The sequence below is a fragment of the Canis lupus genome, chromosome 32 (genome assembly GCF_011100685.1).
Source record: "Canis lupus familiaris isolate Mischka breed German Shepherd chromosome 32, alternate assembly UU_Cfam_GSD_1.0, whole genome shotgun sequence".
Lineage (NCBI taxonomy): Eukaryota > Metazoa > Chordata > Mammalia > Carnivora > Canidae > Canis > Canis lupus.
In genome coordinates, this window is record NC_049253.1 from 7,572,727 (window position 1) to 7,591,170 (window position 18,444).

General features: G+C 47.7%; 1 protein-coding gene and 2 long non-coding RNA genes across 3 annotated transcripts in view; 2 read left to right on the forward strand and 1 right to left on the reverse strand.

Moving 5' to 3' along the window:
* Positions 1–286: 286 nt before the first annotated feature.
* Positions 287–11,002, reverse strand: LOC111093651. Its single transcript, XR_005382630.1, has 2 exons — positions 9,923–11,002; positions 287–589 (listed from the first exon to the last, which is right to left on the reverse strand). It is a non-coding gene; the product is annotated as an uncharacterized LOC111093651 (long non-coding RNA).
* NEUROG2 (neurogenin 2) lies at positions 4,430–5,545 on the forward strand. The gene has a single exon (XM_038581868.1). The coding sequence runs from the start codon at positions 4,430–4,432 to the stop codon at positions 5,246–5,248; it is 819 nt and encodes a 272-aa protein (XP_038437796.1). The 3' UTR covers positions 5,249–5,545.
* The window catches only part of LOC119867208, a 31,861-nt gene continuing 23,843 nt past the window's right edge, over positions 10,427–18,444 (forward strand). Inside the window, exons 1-3 of the long non-coding RNA XR_005382629.1 lie at positions 10,427–10,581; positions 10,869–12,276; positions 16,769–16,852. This is a non-coding gene — a long non-coding RNA (uncharacterized LOC119867208). The remainder of the gene's footprint in view (positions 10,582–10,868; positions 12,277–16,768; positions 16,853–18,444) is intronic.

Genomic DNA, 18,444 nt, shown 5'->3' on the forward strand with positions numbered 1-18,444 from the left:
TGGCTGCACGCATTCGACCCCCTTTCTTTCGAAGGCTTAGGGATGAGTTTAAATCATTGTGCTCCCATTTCTTGATAACTGCCTGCTTTGAGCTTTTGTTCTCTTAAAGTAGGATTGCACACTGAAAGAGGGGCTGAAGATGAACAGTTTGACCCTTTAGGACAGTTCACGCAGTGGACAGGAGCGGCCCTCGGTCACCATCCTCCCTGATGCTATTCACGCGCTCCCCTCCCCCTTCGCATAACATTTCAGCCTCGTTTCATCTGGACAATCTTTTAGACCACACAAGTGCCTCTTGAATTTATTTAAGTTAAAAGAGTGCTAGAAGAGTCCAGCTAAGGATATTTGGGGCTGGTCACGTCTTCGCAAAGCAGAGTAAAGAAATCGAAATTTCTTTCTTTCAGCAAAACTGGGCAAAATGCTGAACAAATAGAATCCTGCGACTGGGTGTGAATAGTTGGCTTCTGAATTTCACTAGCGTTGTTAAACGGTTCTTGAGGTGGTTTCTTTTCTTTTTTAAAATAATATTCTTCATAGTGGGAAATAGTTCCAGAAGTGTTCTATTACTGAGTGACGCTTCTCTTGAAAGCTACAATATAAACATACAACCAAAATTCTTAGAATTCCAAGATGATCTAGGGGTGATTTGTTAAAACTCTTGTACTTGACACAGTAATCTAGCATACACTACCGCATACACCCAAAGAAGCCCTTATTTCGAAGACAAAATTCTGTAAAGTCCGTGATACCTTTATATTTACATGGATTAGAGGTTGATGTCAATGTTTGAAAATATACAGAACTTTAACTTTCTTTTCATAATTTTTCCTTTTGAAAGAAACTTCTGGAATCAGAAGTGTGCAATTTACCCTAATAATATTATACTTTTACTAAATATCTGTAGAGGGCACACCTCAATATGCATTATTAACTTCTTACAGACAGTATAAAAAGTTTGGATTTTGACAAGAGAAAGCATGTACCCTTTCCGTGCATCATAAAAACATAAAATCCTGGAGGAACATAAAAACCGGGGAGTCAGACACCCAAATGCTGTTAACAATCAACTAAAGAAATCCATTGTGTGTTTCACTAGCACAAGCATTAGAGCCAGCTTGATCTCTGCCTCTGTTTAGAGTCATACAGAACTGGTCAGGCTTTCCTTTAAGCCTCTTCTTAACTGGTTTCTGATTCTGTTCCCCTCCCCCCCCCCAATATATTTTATCATCAGATCAAACCATCACTTCTAGCCAAACTAAAATTTTAAAACAACCTGTCCAAAGAGGTACCTTTCTACTGATACTAAAATAAACCTTTCTTTGCTTTGTTAGCCTATTAGCTTGTCTTTCTTTGCAGGCAACTCCAGCGCGAGATGTAGCTACCTACAGACTGACATCACAGGTTCCTCCCATCCTCCCAGGATTGGTTTTTAGCAGTTTTTTATCATTTCCTCAGAACTCAGCTTTCTCATCTCCTGCTGCATTCAAATTAACCCCCAAATCCTACATCTACTCAATGTTCCTGTGTTCTTTCGATCTGAACCTTGCTAGCCAAGACTTTGAAGGCTTTCCTTTAGGGAGACTGTGAAGAATATTTACTTGTTTGTTTGCTATCAGTGATCATCACCTGGAAAATAATGCTAAGGTGTACATGCAACCGCGGTAAGCACTTCTGGTAACTTTTACTACGGACACGTCTTCCGCTTGATGCAACTCTTTTATGAGGTTCTGGTTCTGCAGGTTCATGATAGAGAACCAGAGACCCAAAGAAGTGTGAGAGAGACAGATGCTGTATTTTGGAGACTGAAAGTGTCTCTCCCTTCTTTATAAATTTTTGCACTCCTCAAAATGAAGCCCTGAGAAGATGGAGGAGGCCACCTGGGGAAACAAAGCTTCTAAATGTAGGGAACTTGTTTTTCAAAAGGGAGAATAGGCAAAACACAAATATCAGCAAGCAAAATGAAAATCGTAGCAGTTTTACAATCATTTCAAGACCGAAGGAGGTCTGGAGCCTGGAGAGCTGACGTGGGCGAAATGTCTCCTTTGTGGGATTCTAGTTTTCATTTTCTTTACTCTATGCCTTCCAACCCTGCTCATTACTCCCTGCAGAAAATATTAAACAGATGAAAAACATGCCAAAACACTAACAGCCATTTTCATCATGCCCTTCTCCGAAATTTCCAATTCCTACAAACTGAGTGAGACAGACCTGCAGACAATTATCTTTTCCTCTTGACACTTTTCACCTCCCAACATTCCAAATGCGCCTTGCTTAGACTTAATTTGCACGGGGGGTCTCAAGGGCGTCCTGTCCCATCTACCGGAGTCCAGATGCGTCGGCGCTATCCTTGCACAGCCTACCGCTCGGCCCAGCACGCACTCCGGGGGCTCTGCTTCGGTCTCTCCGACAGCCGCGTCGACAAGAGGGTGGGCATGAGCGTGGGGAGGAGGGGACGGGGGGGGGGGGTGCTGGCGAGCAATTCAGGACAAGTTTCCTCCCCAAAGTCCAGTAAGCCTCAGCCCTATTTTCCCGTTGAAAAGCCAGGAGTCCCGGGAGGACGGGCCCCTGTCCCTACAACGCCCCCCAGCGCGGAGCAGAGGTCACGGAAGTGTCAGCGCAGCCCGGGCGCGCGCTGGGGCCGCAGGTCGGCCGCCCCGCCCACCCCGCTCGCTGCCCGCGTCGCCGGGAGCCACCTTGCTGTCTGGCCCTGCGGCAAAGTGGGGTGAACCCCAGAAACCGAACAGAACAGGACAAAACCCGTGTCTGCTCCCGGAGACATTTCACCGTCTGTCACAGGTGAAACGAGGAGAGCTCCTTGGGCTCCAACCCGTGGGGCCTTCCTGCTCACGTCCTCCCAGCGCGCGTCAGGCGCTGCCCCACCCGATCCGCCCCGTCCCGTCCCGTCCCGGAGGCGCCCCGGTGCACCCGCCGCCGTCCTCTGCCGTCCCCGTCGCCCGCCAGCTCTCGGGACCCTCAGCGCGCTTGCCCGCCGGGGGCCCACAGCCCGCCACCCGCAGCCCCCGTTCGGCGCTCAACCAAACAGATGCGTTTTAAAATCATTTGCTGTTTGAGACCGCTCCTGCGAGGCTTTGCCGGCAGACGCCCGGCAGCACCAGAGGGTGGCTTCGCTCCCCCCCACCCCGCCCCGGCATTCTGACCCCCATTAACTAATTCCCCGGATCCCCCGGTCCGCAGCGGAGAGGCCGAGGCCGGGCGGCGCCGGGGAGGGCGCGAGCGCGCGCGCCGGGGCCGGGGGCTGGGCTGCGGCCGCCGCGACGGGGGCGGGGGCGGGGGCGGGGGCGGGGGCGGCAGCCTCGGTCTCCCCCACGGCCCCCCGCGCCCCGGCCCCTAATGAGCGGCTGAAAGGGAGCGGGCTCCGGTGCGCGTGGCTCGCAGGCCTCCCGGAGTCCGGGGCGCCCTGATTGGCCAGCTGCGCCTCGCGACCTCCATTCATTAATAAATTAGCGGCACGCTCCAGCCGAGCGCGAGCCACCAATCACAATGGGCAGCGGCCGCGACAACAGCCGCAGCTTGAGCTGGAGCCGCCACCGCGGCTTCGGGCGCTGCGACCGCAGCCTCGAGCTCCGACAGGAGCTTTAGAACCATTTTATGCTGATTAGATAAAGGGGGGAAAGAGGCGGGGGCGGCGGGAGGGGGAGGATGGATGGCAGGCCCGGGCAGGGCGGGCGGGGGAAGTGGGTGAAGAGAGAGAAAGAAATGAATGATGATAATGCAATGAAAAGAATAAACCGGGGGAGGGAAAAGCGGGGGAGCGGGGGTCGGCACGGGGGGGGGGGGGGAGGAGGCGGCGGCCGGGGGTGGGGGGAAGGTGGGGGCCCCGAGGGCAGATCTGATTGTTTTCCTGGTGGTATATAAGGGGTTTTAAGGAGAGTCGTGTGCCAGACACGCAGCCACTGAACCGCAAGCAGCTTCGCTTTAACTGGAGTGCCCGGGAGTCGCGTGCCAGGAGCCGCACGGCCGAGGACTGACTGACAGACGGACGCGCACCACCAGCACAACACACGAGACCCGGGCGGATCGCCGCGGCCGCCGGGGCTCCTGGCACACTGGTCCGCCGGTCTGGTCCCCCGCGGAGCCGCGCCAGCCCCGCCGGCCTCAGGGCAGAGGGACGCAGCGCTGCGCTCCGCCCGCGGCGCCGAGAGGCGCGGCACACGCCCAAGGGCGAGCGACGTGAGTATCCGGCCGCGTGGCTCCCGACGCGGCGGCTGTTGCCGCGACCCTGCCCCACCAGGCCCGAGCACCCTGGGCTCGAGCCGAGTCTCCGTCCCGGGGGCCGCGGCCGCGCGCGGAGAGCACTCCCGGGCCTCGGCGCCCTCCCGGGCCGTCCTCGCGGGCGCCGAGGCTGTGCCGCTGCCTCTGTATTCACGTCTCCCTCCGTCCTTTCTCTCTCCCCGCTCTCCTCGGTAGGATGTTTGTCAAATCCGAGACCTTGGAGTTGAAGGAGGAAGAGGACGTGCTGGTGCTGCTGGGCTCGGCCTCCCCCGCCTCCGCCGCCCTCACCCCGCTGTCGTCCAGCGCCGACGAGGAGGAAGAGGAGGAGCTGGGCGCGTCGGGCGGGGCGCGCCGGCCGCGTGCGGCGGAGGCCGGGCCGGGGCCGCGGGGCGGCTCGCCGCCGGGAGCCGAGGGCTGCCGGCCGGCGCGGCTGCTGGGGCTGGTGCACGAGTGCAAGCGGCGCCCCTCCAGGGCGCGGGCTGTTTCCCGCGGCGCCAAGACGGCCGAGACGGTGCAGCGCATCAAGAAGACCCGCAGACTGAAGGCCAACAACCGCGAGCGCAACCGCATGCACAACCTCAATGCGGCGCTGGACGCGCTGCGCGAGGTACTCCCCACGTTCCCCGAGGACGCCAAGCTCACCAAGATCGAGACCCTGCGCTTCGCCCACAATTATATCTGGGCGCTCACCGAGACCCTGCGCCTGGCGGACCACTGCGGGGGGGGTGGCGGAGGCCTGCCGGGGGCGCTCTTCCCCGAGACGGTGCTGCTGAGCCCGGGAGGCGCTAGCGCCACCCTGAGCAGCAGCGGAGACAGCCCGTCGCCGGCCTCCACCTGGAGCTGCAGCAACAGCCCGGCGCCGTCCTCCTCGGCGTCCTCCAACTCCACCTCCCCCTACAGCTGCACTTTATCTCCCGCCAGCCCGGCCGGTTCCGACATGGACTATTGGCAGCCCCCGCCTCCCGACAAGCACCGCTACGCACCTCACCTCCCCATGGTCAGGGACTGCATCTAGAACTGCCATCCGCGCCGCCGGCGCCAGGCCTTAGCGGGTCCCCGTTGCCGTCCCTGATCTGGCCCTCCTGCCACCCTTCTGTCCCCTCTTCTGTCTATGCCCTGGAGACCATCTCACTTCACCGGGCAGGCAGTTTTAGCCGTTCTGAATCCTGGGTTGTTTGCTGCATTCCTTGACTAAGGGTTTCCTTCTTTAGGACGGTCTCTAATTTATTGACGGTGTGATGGAGCTTGTTGTCAAAGAGGATGGTACAATTGTGGGGGCGTTTCTTAAGGCAAAAAAAAAAAAAAAAAAAAAGATGCTGGGAAGCGCTGAAGGTGGCACGGCTAAGGAGTTTGCAGAGCGGACTGACGCTCCTCCCCCTCTCTGTAAGGCCCGAGGGACTCGGAGCGGTTCGTGTGAATCTCCCAGGGGGAATGCAACTGGTTCCTCTGATCTCTTCACCTTTGCTTCTACATAGAGATGTTAATGTCGAGTAGAAAGAAATGTATCTTAGCATCTGAATGATTTTACCGGTAATAATATTATCCACAGATTTGCAATGGCTGGCATCTGCTTTATTCCCATTGCTGTCTGCGGGCTGTGGGAATTTCACCTGTCAAACCAAACTTTCCCTCTCTGATGTGCACTTTGTTCTGTTTCCCAGATTCGTCACAATGCCCATTGTTCCGTCCTTCTCTTTCCTTTTTCTTCTCCATTTTGCCATCTGTCTCTTATGATTTATAAGGGGAAAAAAGTTGTTTTGTTAGAGGGCCAGGTTAGAAGTCATTGTATAATTTGTAGGCTTTGTAATGATTGAATGCAAGCGTGGAAATTTAGGCTGAACTCTCTATCAAAAGGAAAAATGTGGAGGAAAAGGGAAAAATCAGGAGGGAGGATTGCTTCATGCATTATTTATCTCGACCTTTTAGGGGAGAAGGAACTCCCCCATTCTTTCAAGAGATTAAAAATAAATCAACAGACTGAAAACCTAAGCAGACACGGAGCATTATCAGGATCAGCCACACACGTGTTCCCTTCTATTTATTATAAAGAAATTTTTCATGGGAAAAGTATGTATTTTTTGTATATTTTACAGAGTTTATTCTAGTATGTATTTACATCTGGAACAAAAAATTGTTCTTGTGATTAAACTATAAATAAATATATAATTTTCATAATTTTTGTGTGTTGTATTCTAACTTTTGTCCACTTTTGTGGGTTTTGTGTGTAGAATTTCACTGACATGTAAGATCTAAGAAATCACAAGCAGCAGAATCGTATTTGAGACACTGACACTGACATCAGAGTATAACTGCATACAAACGAAACTTGTTTTTTAAGAAATCAATTTCTGAGCGAATAAGATCAGGGAAAGGGGAGAGAGGGTTAAAAGATAATTAAATCATAATGAATTCCACAGTTCGGAAATCTTGATGTAAAAAAAATAGTGAAGTTGAAGTTTCTTGTTAGAATGTATAGATCTTATACTCTGAGTTTCAGTTACCACCTGTAAATTGTAGGGTTTGGACGGTGATTTCCAAGAGTCCCTTCCAGCTCTAACATCTATGATGTATTTGTAATTCATTATTGGAAGCTGGTTTTGTATTAGCCATTTAGACAAACTTGTTGGTTTGAAAAGTAAACTGGAGAAAAACTATCCGGAATGAACTGGGATAAAATTGTATCTGAGGGAAATAGCTAAGCTTTGCATTATTGTTAAAATAATTACATAGTCAAAACTTCCTCAAAGAGAAAGCAAAAATGGTTTCCTAATCTCCCAAACACATAATTCTATAACTTGCACTTCAACCTCCAAAGCAGAAATGAATAGCACTATAGATCAAAGATGACCAAGTGAAAGTTGACCACATTCTAGGTTTAACCCCTTTCCTTGGCCCAGGGTGTCCACTGAACAACACAAACTTAAAAAAAAAAAAAAAATCACCTAAGCAAAGAAAAGTTGGTTGTTCATGCTCCCCTCCCCCACCCACTGTGGATTTCATTTCTTCCACTCCTCTGCATTAAGTAACAGTAATTTCTCCTGAGATATCTATCTGAAACTCCTCCTCCTCTCTATCTGTATGGAAAATATTAAGTGTTTAATATCTCAATAGCATTTTTTTTTAATCAAAGGAAGAACCCAGCCAGGGGTTTGCTTTTTTTGTTTTCATAGCTGACCATAAAAGAGACCTGTTGGAAAACCCTTCTAATGTAAAGCCTGTGTTGTTCCTAGCCACTCTTGATGCACTGATATGAGGAGAAAGTGTTATATTTTTTATATTCACTTTTATGTTTCTAGGGTTTAAAAAGCTAAGCCAGCAAGTAAAACAATCTTAGTAGGGGAGTCTTAAAACGTCACAGTTTTAATGCCAAATAACTGTTCTAGTGATGATGCTTATGATGATAGAGGGTGCTTCTTTTGGAAGTTTGCCAAAGACACATTTCAAGGCACAGGACTGTGGAGACAAACCCTCAGGGGCAGCTAGTCTCCCAAGACTATGGGAAACCTCCTCAACTGGTGAGGCGATCCCGTAACCAGGTGACCCTAAGTGTTTAGTTGGAGAGGCACGGATGGGGAGATGGTCTAACAATCGCAGCCTTGAACGGAAAAACTGAAACCACTACTTAGCGGAATGGAGCAGCCACCCCTACACAGGACCAGAGACACGCGTGGAGCTGGAGCGTGGAGCTCCGCACACACAGCAGCAGCAAGTCATAAATGGCAGGAATCCCGCCTACCATTTGTAACCTATACTCAGGCTTTCCCTTCCTCACCTACAGCAGACCTTATTTTACACTAAATTGGTGCAATGGTTATTTAGGGCGTCCAATCTCTCTCCGCGGTGGAGGATGAGGTTCCCTCTGCCTCCCCGGGCGCTGGAAGTCGCGCAGCCACCTCCTGGCCCTCCAGGGTAAGCAGGAGAACCTGCCATGAGGCCACAGCTTCTGCAGCAGGGAACACAGTCGCTCTCCTCTTTCATTCATTTCCTCCCCACGTTGTTATGACCGCAACCTGATGAGCTGGGTCTGCCTGCGTGGAGCAGGCAGGTGGGCGGCCGAGCAGCCATTCTTCAGTCTTTCTCTGGCAGCTCTCTGATGGCAAACGTCTCGGACGGGGCCAAGATGCTCTTGCAACGTCAGTCCCACGCGGCCGGGGTTGCTAGATCTTTCCAGCGCCAGCGGCTGCGCTGCGCGTGTTGACTTAGGGGCTGAGAGGTGCGAAGGTTGGTCCTGTCCTCGTTGGAGGCTCCGCTTCGCCATCAGGCTTCCAGGACCGGTGGTATTTATTTGCTCTGAACTCCCCAGGCCTTGATAACTGACTTATTTTTCCTTCACCAGATGTTTAATGAATCCAGCCGAGGGCCAAGCAAGGAGGAAACAAGCGGCAGAGGCGGGCTGCCGGGGCTCGGCCCACGCCGGGACCCAGGCCGGGCTCAGCCGAGGCGGGAGGCGAGAGCAGGGCTGAGCGCCGGGGGTCCCGCCGCCCGAGCAGGGGGTGTGTGGGCGCCCTCGCCGGGGAGCCCTGCAGGCCGGGCTGAGGCCCATGCACCCGAAGGCCCCGGGCGGTCTCGTCCGGGAGAGAGCGAGGGTCCAGTGCGTCCTTCCCCGAGCCCGATTACGCAGAAGGACATGTGGGCCCCAGGCCCGCTGTAGCCGCGCCCGCCCGCCAGTCCGGGTGCAGGGGCTCCGGGCTGCGGCAGCCCAGGCCTGCGCGCCCCCACCCGCCTCGGCCTCCGCACCCCCTGCATTGCACAGCCTTGGGCAGGTTGTGACTTCTGGGCACCGACACCTGGAAGGCGTTAAAAGCGCCTCCTCCTTGAGCCCCGCTCCCCAGCCCCCGCCCCCGGTGTCCCCACCCCCGCTGTCCCCCCCGGCTCTAGGGCTCCCGGGCGAGCTTTGAATGTATTAATTAAATAAAGCAGGCAGCCCTTGAATCGAACCGATGCAGGGCGCTCCCGGGAGCGTGAAAAGTCCCGGCCTCCGAATCCGCAAAAGAAAATGTGTGAAAAGAGAATTAGTGAAATTAGGTTAGACCAATAAAACGTGAGGGCTCCAGCACCCCCCTCCTGGCTCCCCCAGCCTGGGGCTAGAAGGGCTATCTGGTCTGATCTATTGTTTCCCTCCCTGGCAGGGGGTTCATTGTGTGATAAATAATTCCCCTTCCATTTTATTCTTTAAAAAAAAAGGGGGGGGGGTATTTGCATAATCACTGCTTTGATGTGGCCAGAAATCGGAGGCTTGGTCTCCCCAAGTCTGCTGTTGGTAGCGGAGTAACAAAGCTCGATCCAGATCTTTCACTTCGCTAACTGTGTGGGGGCAGATTGTCAGAAACGGCAGCGTTAAGCTCCCCCTTTTTTTTTTTGAGGATCCATTTTAATGATTACACTTAAGGAATGTCCAAAAATGGGGTGTGTGTGAAAACGAAGGTTTGCACCCCCCTCTACTTCTCTCTGTCCTTTAGGGTTCATTGCTCTTGGCAGTTTTTCCCCCAAAGCCTTTGGGGGTGTGTGTGTGGGGGGGGACGCGCCTTCCCGGGGGCCGCCCCACGTGGCGCGCAGTGGGCACCGGCCAGGTCCGCCCGGCGGGGAGGAGCGAGGACGGCAGGAGCGGGTCTCTCCGCACCCCTCCCCCACGCCGCCCCGGTTCTCTTTTCCCGGTTGGGTTTATCCAGCCTGGATGAGCTCCTCTTACCGAGGGACGCCGAAGTGAGTTTGCTCTTTAGTCCCCGAGTCGAATCCGGGGGGTGGGGGGATCCTGGGAACGCAACTTGGGGGCAGTTTCAGATGGTCTCCGACGGGAGAGAGGAGCAAAGAAACGCAGTCATCCGGAAAGCAGAACTGGAAAGCCAGTGTGGCCGAAGCTATTATTTTCCTGCGAGGTGGCCGGAGTCGGGAGGACGGAGTGGGAAAGGATCCTGATGGTGCGCGCACTACAGCAGATGACTTTTCCCCCCCCTCTCAGTGCCAGGGTTGGAGGAGGGGGGAGGAAGATGGGAGCGCTCCAGTCCGCCTTCGCTCGCCCGCGGCTGCTTCTCCAGCCCCTCGAAGCGCAAAGAGGGAAAGTCAACTTGGATTATTGGGTAGGAAGGAACACCCCGTGCAGGGCCGGGGGGCCCCGGAGCGCGCGGACAGGCGCCAGCTCTGCGCTGCAGCCGGGGTAGGTCCCACCTGCGGGAGAGACGTTCAGCCCCCCGGGGTCTGAGCGCCGGAATCCCGCGGGGAGGGGGTGCAGGCGGAGCAGGGGGCTCCGGGGGCTTTCCTCGCGCTCTCCGGCCCCCGCCTCTCTCCCAGCGGACTCTCGGCCACTCTTCAGGTGTTTCCCAGCTTTTGGATCGCAGAACTTCAACGGTGGTTAGCTCATTATCAATTCTCTGTTCACTTACTTTTTCCCATTACTTTTCAAGACTGTAACTGTGGAAGCATTAGGTTTTCGTGTCCAGTTTCTCACAAGACCAAAATCATATTAGGAAATAAAAGGACTTCGGGATTTAAGATTCCTCCCCAAAGAAGCATTTTGGTTGGACGTTGGGGACAGTGCTTGAGATTCATGTTACCCGGTAGCCACTGTAGTTTTTCTTCATCTCTCCTTTCTTTTTAATGATTCCATCCTCACCTTCTCTCCTTTGTCTTCACTCTAGTCCCTGGAGGCATACCTAGAGATGTTAAACAATGGAGCAAAGAACCAAAACCTTTCACCTATTTTATTTGATCTAGAAACAATCAAGTAAAAGTGCTGAAGTCCATGTAAAATGGAAACTGGAATCTTCAAAATAAGCAGAGAGAACGCAGGGCTGGTTTCCATGGCAGCAGCTTGCAATAAAGCCTAATTCCTTGTGACAAAGAGGTCATCTTCCTTTTCAAACGTGTTTATGATCCTTTTGTGCATTGTATTTTGGCATAAAAGCTTCTCAGCACTGTCAGGGCTCCACGGGCAGCTCTATGACTCTCAAGGGGGTTTATTGCCTCTTTGGTATAAGAATAGCAGAAAGAAGCCAAACTAGTGCCAGTGTAACAAAAGAGTAACCCCACAGGCTTGCCCTTGTTTTCTTTCTGTAATTCATAAATCTTCGTATGCATTGAATAATTAAAAATGAAGGATTCTGGGTATAACTCTAATTTTATTTCGTGTTTTCCAACCTCTTTTACCGACTGAAATACCATATGCAAACAAATACAAGAAAACCAATCAAATGTAAGGATATGATTAATTTTTGTCTTGCTTTATTTTCCAGATAATTTTGGAAAAGAAATCAAATAGGGTTAAAACCTTGAACATACCTTTAAAACTATGTGGAGGAAAGTCTAACCATAACTTTAGATAAGTATGGTATTAACGCATGAATGCATCTTTCATATCACAATGCCTAGAACATGATCAAAAAGGTTTTTAAGTCAAACCCATCTAAACTTATTTTCCTTAACTCTCAAATTGCCATGGCAGAAATGTGGAAATAGACCAGGAAGAAAACATGATTTTCTTGGGGGAGCAGTAAAGGATCTTGAAGTCCTGAGTTCAAATCCAGTTTCTCTTAATTGGAAGAAAATGTTTCGCCACATCCACGTGACAGTGGGTATGTGTGCAGGAAAGCCCCTCCTAGTTCTGCTTGGCATTTGCAAAAGAAGCTCCTATCCTTTTCAGGAGACCCAAAGAGTTCATCTGACAACATCTTCAGTCTGGGAAGTTCAGAAAGAGTGCAGTGAAAAATGAGTTTTATTTTTTGTGATCAAATAATTTAAAAAGGACTTCAGTTCTACTTGAGTAAAACTGTTCTAGAATCTTAGACTACTCTGCTCTCCTATAACAGGGGAGAGATTTCTAGACTTCCTAGAGTTTTTTCAAATCAAAAGGGTACCGAACTACAGCAGAAAAAGCTGACCCGATGAAGGCACCCGCCAGTGGTATCTTCCCACCTTCACATTGCTCTGAATCTCTTGAACACTCATGTCTTCCATAACAACATGTATAAGATGATAATGATGATAAGACATTACAAAGCAGGCTGGAGCAAATCTCTGTGGTGGCAACTACTGGTTATTGCTCTCCAGGTAAGTGCTACTTATGTATTTTTCCACCTAAAAGAGACCAAAATTCAATGGTTCCCTTTTTCTACCCCAGCAAAGTAAGTGATATCATAAGATCTTTGGTGAGGGACTAGAAGGGAAGTATTCATAAACATTAGGCTTCTCAACTTTTTGGCATTCGTGATAGTTTTGAATTTTAGATTTTTTTTTAATTTTAGAAATTTTGATGGTATGTTTGAAGGGACTAGGAGTCTTAAAAGCAACATTTAACAAGGCAACTATGAATGATACCAGAGTATCCTCACTGCGTCTCACAGAACGTGTAATATTCACAGCCGTTGCCCTTCAGCTTGTGTCATTGAGTAGAATTATTTCTTGTCCTGACAGTGCCTCCCAAATACTCTAGCCATATTCCTGCATGTTCCAGGAAACATAATTTCATTGGTACTATCTTTACACGACTCTGCAACTCTTATTTATTTGTTTTTAAAGATTTTATTTATTTATCCACAAGAGACACAGAGAGAGAGATAGGGAGGCAGAGACACAGGCAGAGGGAGAAGCAGGCTCCATGCAGGGAGCCCGACGTGGGACTGGATCTCGGGTCTCCAGGAGCTGAGCCACCGGGGCTGCACTGCAACTCTTATTTAAAGCTTGTTATTTCATTTCATTCCATCTGACAAAACGCTGCTGCTGGGTATTATGGAGGACCTGCCTGGTCTCCACCAAGTATCTGAGATTCCAACTCTACTGGACATGCTCAGGCCCTTTCCAATTGGGTGGGACCCCATCTCCCACCTCCATCTTTGTCTTCTTTTGAGATGGTGAGGACAAAATATTAAAGCTGGTTGAGCTTTTGAGTGACCATATAAAGAGCAGTGGTTCTCATCAGTCACCTAAACACACAATGGATGTTGAATGAGGGGAAAAAAACTTGCGAGTTATGGGGATCCCTGGGTGGCTCAGCGGTTTGGCTCCTGCCTTCAGCCCAGGGAGTGATCCTGGAGATCCGGGATCGAGTTCCACATCAGGCTCCCTGCATGGAGCCTGCTTCTCCTTCTGCCTCTCTCTCTCTCTCTCTCTCTCTCTGTGCCTCTTATGAATAAATAAATAAAACCTTAAAAAAAAAAACTTGTGAGTTAAAAGCCACTAGGTGGGCACCTGGGTGGCTTAATTGGGTGTCCAACTCTTTTTTTTTTTTTTGGGTGTCCAACTCTTGATTTCAGCTCAGGGCTCTCCCGGCTCTCAGATGGAGACACATCTTGGATTCCATGCTGGGCAGGGAACCTGCTTGAGAATCTCTCTCTCCCTCTGTGCCCACTGCCTCCAGCCCCATGTCACATGCTGGTACCCTCTCTATTTAAATAAATAAATAAATAAATAAATAAATAAATAAATAAATAAAAATAAATAAATAAAACCATTATAGGATTTGGTGGTTATTGCATTATAACAGCCTACTCTGATTGATACAGGTGTATATTTACGTATTTGTAGCAAAAAAAAAGCTTTATAATTATCTAAAACTTGGTGGCTCATCTCTGAAAAAGTTTGAAGATTCTCTTATAAAAGCCATTTTAATTTTTTTCTTTGGCCATGCAAAGAAGTTTCATTTCTTGGAATCTATAGCCATCCTGAAAGTGATTTTTAAAATCATCTTAACCATTTTGTAAGTGTACGGTCTAATGGCTTTCAGTATATTCACATTGGTGTACAAGTAGTCTCCAGAACTTTTCATTTTGCAAAACTGAAACTCCATACCCATCAAATAACAACTTCTCATTTTTCCTACCCTGACAACCACTATTTTTTGTGTCTATGAATTTGACTCCTTTACATACTTTATATAACAAAAGCTATTTTCATTTTTAAAGCACTTGTTGTCCCTGACTCCACTTTTCTCTATTTCATTTTAATAAACTTTAATTTTATTTCTCCATACTGCTGATGTAAAAGTGAACATTGTATAAAGTTCTATCACTTGCCACACCTGCGCTTTCTGCTATGTTGTGGGAAATAATTCATCATAGGGAGCTGTACTCTCCTTTGTATAGAGATGGCTGATTGAGGGCAATTTTGCAGGAGGGCACCATTATCTGGGTATCTGTCCCTCTTGAATGAAGCCACCTAATCTCAAGAGAGTGCTGAAGGTAATTGTTTTTGCCTTATTCTGTCCAGAACGTGACTGAGGTGGTTTGATAGGTTCTGGAGGTTCACTTAAATAGTAGATTGATTCCTGGGACATTGTGGATGAGACTCACTGTGATAATATCATTTGATCCTGTTTTTTACCCAAGCCTAAAGAGGACACGTGGTTAAACTACATGTTTAACTGCAGTACTACATAACTTATTAATTTAGGGTATATGATGAGGCTTTTTCATTTTGGAGAAGCCAGAGCAGTTGATTCAGTCAAGAGGATGAATTCCTGGTGAGAGTTCTTTTTGTTACTGAGTTAGCTGAGTGACCATGAGGAAGTTCCTTAGCCTGATTTGTGTACAGTGGGACTAAGTATGTCCAAAATCTCTTCTAGTTCTGATTATCAAAGGTCTTATAAAATGTAATAAATTTTCTTTTCTTTTCTTTTTAAGATTTTATTTATTTATTCATGAGAGACACACAGAGAGGCAGAGACATAGGCAGAGGGAGAAGCAGGTTCCCTGTGTGGAGCCTGATGAGGGACTTAATCCTAGAACTCGGGATCATGACCTGAGCCGGAGGCAGACGCTCAACCACTGAGCTACCCAGGTGCCCCCCTAACAGTTTTATCTTGATATAGTTTTAGAAAGATTTACTTTTGAAAGAGACATTGACTTCCAAAAATAGGTGGAGGAACCAAATTTTAAGTCACCTTTAATAAATGTGTCTTTAAAAATGGAAACTGAAGGCTTGAAGAAGACAACCGGGAAGTCCCTCAAGCTAGGCTGGTATTTAACACTGACATATAAGACTTGCCATGCACCTTGAATCCCATCTTATTTTCCATTTAGCACTTGCACTGAACAGAAGCCAATCATTTTAGGTGAGGAAGAAAAGCAAACCTTTGAAAAAGAGTTCTGTCTTGTAAGCTGCTTCCAGGCAGAGGACGACTATTTCTTTTATTCAGACTCATATTTCTCAACTTTATTTCTCCTTTATTTCTCAACTTTAAAGGCGTCTCTTGATTTGGACATCATGGATCTATAAACACATCACACAAGTAATTTAAAATTGTTCTTCTTGGGGGGGGGGGAGCAGATTAAGTCTCAGGTCCCATGAAAAGCTCTGCTCTCGCCATTTTAATAAAGAAGAGTTGGACCAGTGCTGATGGCATATTTACCTTCATGAGCTAAAAAAAAAAAAAAGAAAAAAAAAAAAAAAAAAGAAAAAAAAAAAAGAAAAGAAAGAAAGAAAGAAAGAAAAAAAGAAAAAAAAGTTAATTACTGCTCCGAGCAAGTTAGTCTGGCTGTCCTGAGCTGTCTTTTATTAGTTGTCCCCTTCATTAATTTCCCTCACTGGATTTGCTGCTAATAGCTGCCTGGTCCCAGTCAGCTCAAAGCCGCATCTGTGCCATTGAGCAGAAAGTAGGAGCCTGGCCAAAGGGGGGGTAGAGATGGGGTGAGGGAGACGCTATTTACAAATCAACTCTTATTAACATGATGGTCTGGTTTGCTGAAGTGTGGGAGAGGGGGGGCCTCAGAGCAGAGAGTTGTAGAACAGGGGAGAGGTAGAGAAATCTGAACTAAACAGCTCCAAGCACTGCAGTTGGGAATTTTTTCTTCACTCCTATGAACTAGGGTTCTCCTAGTATCAACTTAGAATAATACTTTTTTTCCTGAAGGCTGGATGATGAAGTATACTATTCTGTCACTGAATTTCATGAAAAGTAATAAAAGTATATTTTTGTAATAAAAGTATTGATCTTTTAGTCAGAAGGTTTTATTTTCCCTTCATGATGCGGAGACTTTAAGAGATCCAAGTCAATAGGTGACCTTTTTCTTTTATAAACTTGCGGCTTTTTTAGGTACTGATTCAGTAAGAGACAATGTATTAAATACATATATGATTTTTTAAACTTTTGTTCCAGTTATGAGGTACAGTTACTTTGGAAATGTCCAACCATCATTACTTTTCTTACACTTGTAACCAAAAGTAACATATTTTGTATTTTGCTTACATTGTCATCCTCATCAGAATGCAAGCTCCAGGAGGACAGGTGTATGTGTGTGTGTGTGTGCATGTGCATGAGTTTGTGCTTTGTCCAGTGCTATCTCCATCACCTATAACACTGCCTCCCACACAGTAGGAGTTCAATAAATATTTGTTGTGTTAATGTAGACTAAGTAATTTTTTATAGACCAAGAACAGTGAGTTTGAAATTCCTATTTATATGCATACTCAATTAAGACATCCAATATCCCCCTTTTTCTTCAAGAAGAAAGTAGTTTTTCTCAAGTGTTAACCTTTCCCCCAACTTCTGTCATAGATGTGGTCATAAATGGGTCTGTCTAAACAATCATTTTTCTTCTTTATACAGCAATTCATCTTTTCCAGCTGTACCTAGAATCTTCCAGAGCTGAGAAAAGCATATTTGCACGAATACTGTGAAGTAGTGGATGAGGTATGAGTTAGGGGTTCAGAATATATTCCTTTTTTAAAAATTCATTTATTTATTTTAGAGAAAGAGACACACGTAGGGGGTTGGGGAGGGGCAGAGGGAGAGAATCTTCAGGTAGACTCCCTGCTGAGCCTGGAGCCCAACTTGGGCTAAAACTCACCATCCTGAGATCATCACCTGAGCTGAAACCAAGTCTTGGGCTCTCAATGGACTGAGCCACCCAGGCACCCTGTTCATAATATAGTCTATATAAACATGATTATTTGAATAGGTTATAAGGAAATTGTATTGCCTTTCTACATGCATTGTAATATACCTGAGCCTCCATTCATGTTGCTATCATAATAGAACAAAGTTAAATTCGAATACTCTGAGTATTATATGCTTGGTTTGGGAATCAATCTGCTTGATTTCCAATCCCACTTCTTTTTTTGTTTAAAAATTTTATTTACTCACTCAGGAGAGACAGAGAGAGAGAGAGAGAGGGGCAGAGGCACAAGCAGGATCTATGCAGGAAGCCCGACTTAGGTCTCGATCCTGGGACCCCAGAAGCATGCACGCCCTGGGCCGACACAAGGCACCAAACCATTGAACCACCCAGGGATCCCCTCCAATCCCACTTCTAATATATATTATCTGTGTGGTCTTAAGCACCTTAATTTGACCTTAGTTCCCTATGTCTTTTAAAAGATTTATTTATTTATTTATTTGAGAGAGAGATAAGAGTGGGACGCCTGGGTGGCTCAGTGATTGAGCGTCTGCCTTCAGCTCAGGGCATGATCCCAGAGTACTGAGATCGAGTCCCACATCGGGCTCCCTGTATGGAACCTGCTTCTCCCGCTGCCTCTGTCTCTGTCTCTGTCTCTCTGTCTCTCATGAATAAATAAATAAAATCTTAAAAAGAGAGAGAGTGAGCGGGGGGCGGGGGAGAAGGAGAGAGAGAATCCTCAAGTAGGCTCCCCACTAAACAAGGGGGCTCAACATGGGGTTCAGTCCCAGGACCCTGAGGTCATGACCTGAGCCAAAATCAAGAATCTGACACTTAACCACCTGCATCACCCAGGTGTCCCTTAGTTCCCTATTTCTAACAGAGTAAAATGAGCTAATACATATCATTCATGTGTTTGGCACACAGTAAGTCCTAATAAATGGTCACTATTATTTTCTTGAAATAGTTGAGTACCAAATGTACATGATATTTTAAGTATAAAAATTTTACAGGCTTTAGAATTTTAGTTATTTCAGAAATAACATGAGTTCTATTGAAATATCAAGGAAAATCCATATTAATAAAAATGTAGAATAATCATAACTACCATTGACTTAATTTCTTTTTTTAAAGTATTCTCCATGCCCAGCAAGGGCCTTGAGCTCATGACCCTGAGATAGAGACCTGAGCAGAGATCAAGAGTCCCATGCTTAACCACCCCGGTGTCCCACTACCATTGACTTTAGAGTGAGGTTATTTATAGTTAATAACTGTAATTAATATAAGTTTTTGAGAGATGAAATAAAATACTTCATCCTTTGATAATATATCATGAAAAAAGACAGGAGTCTATGTAATGTGGTTTTGAAGGGATTGTTTCAAGAAT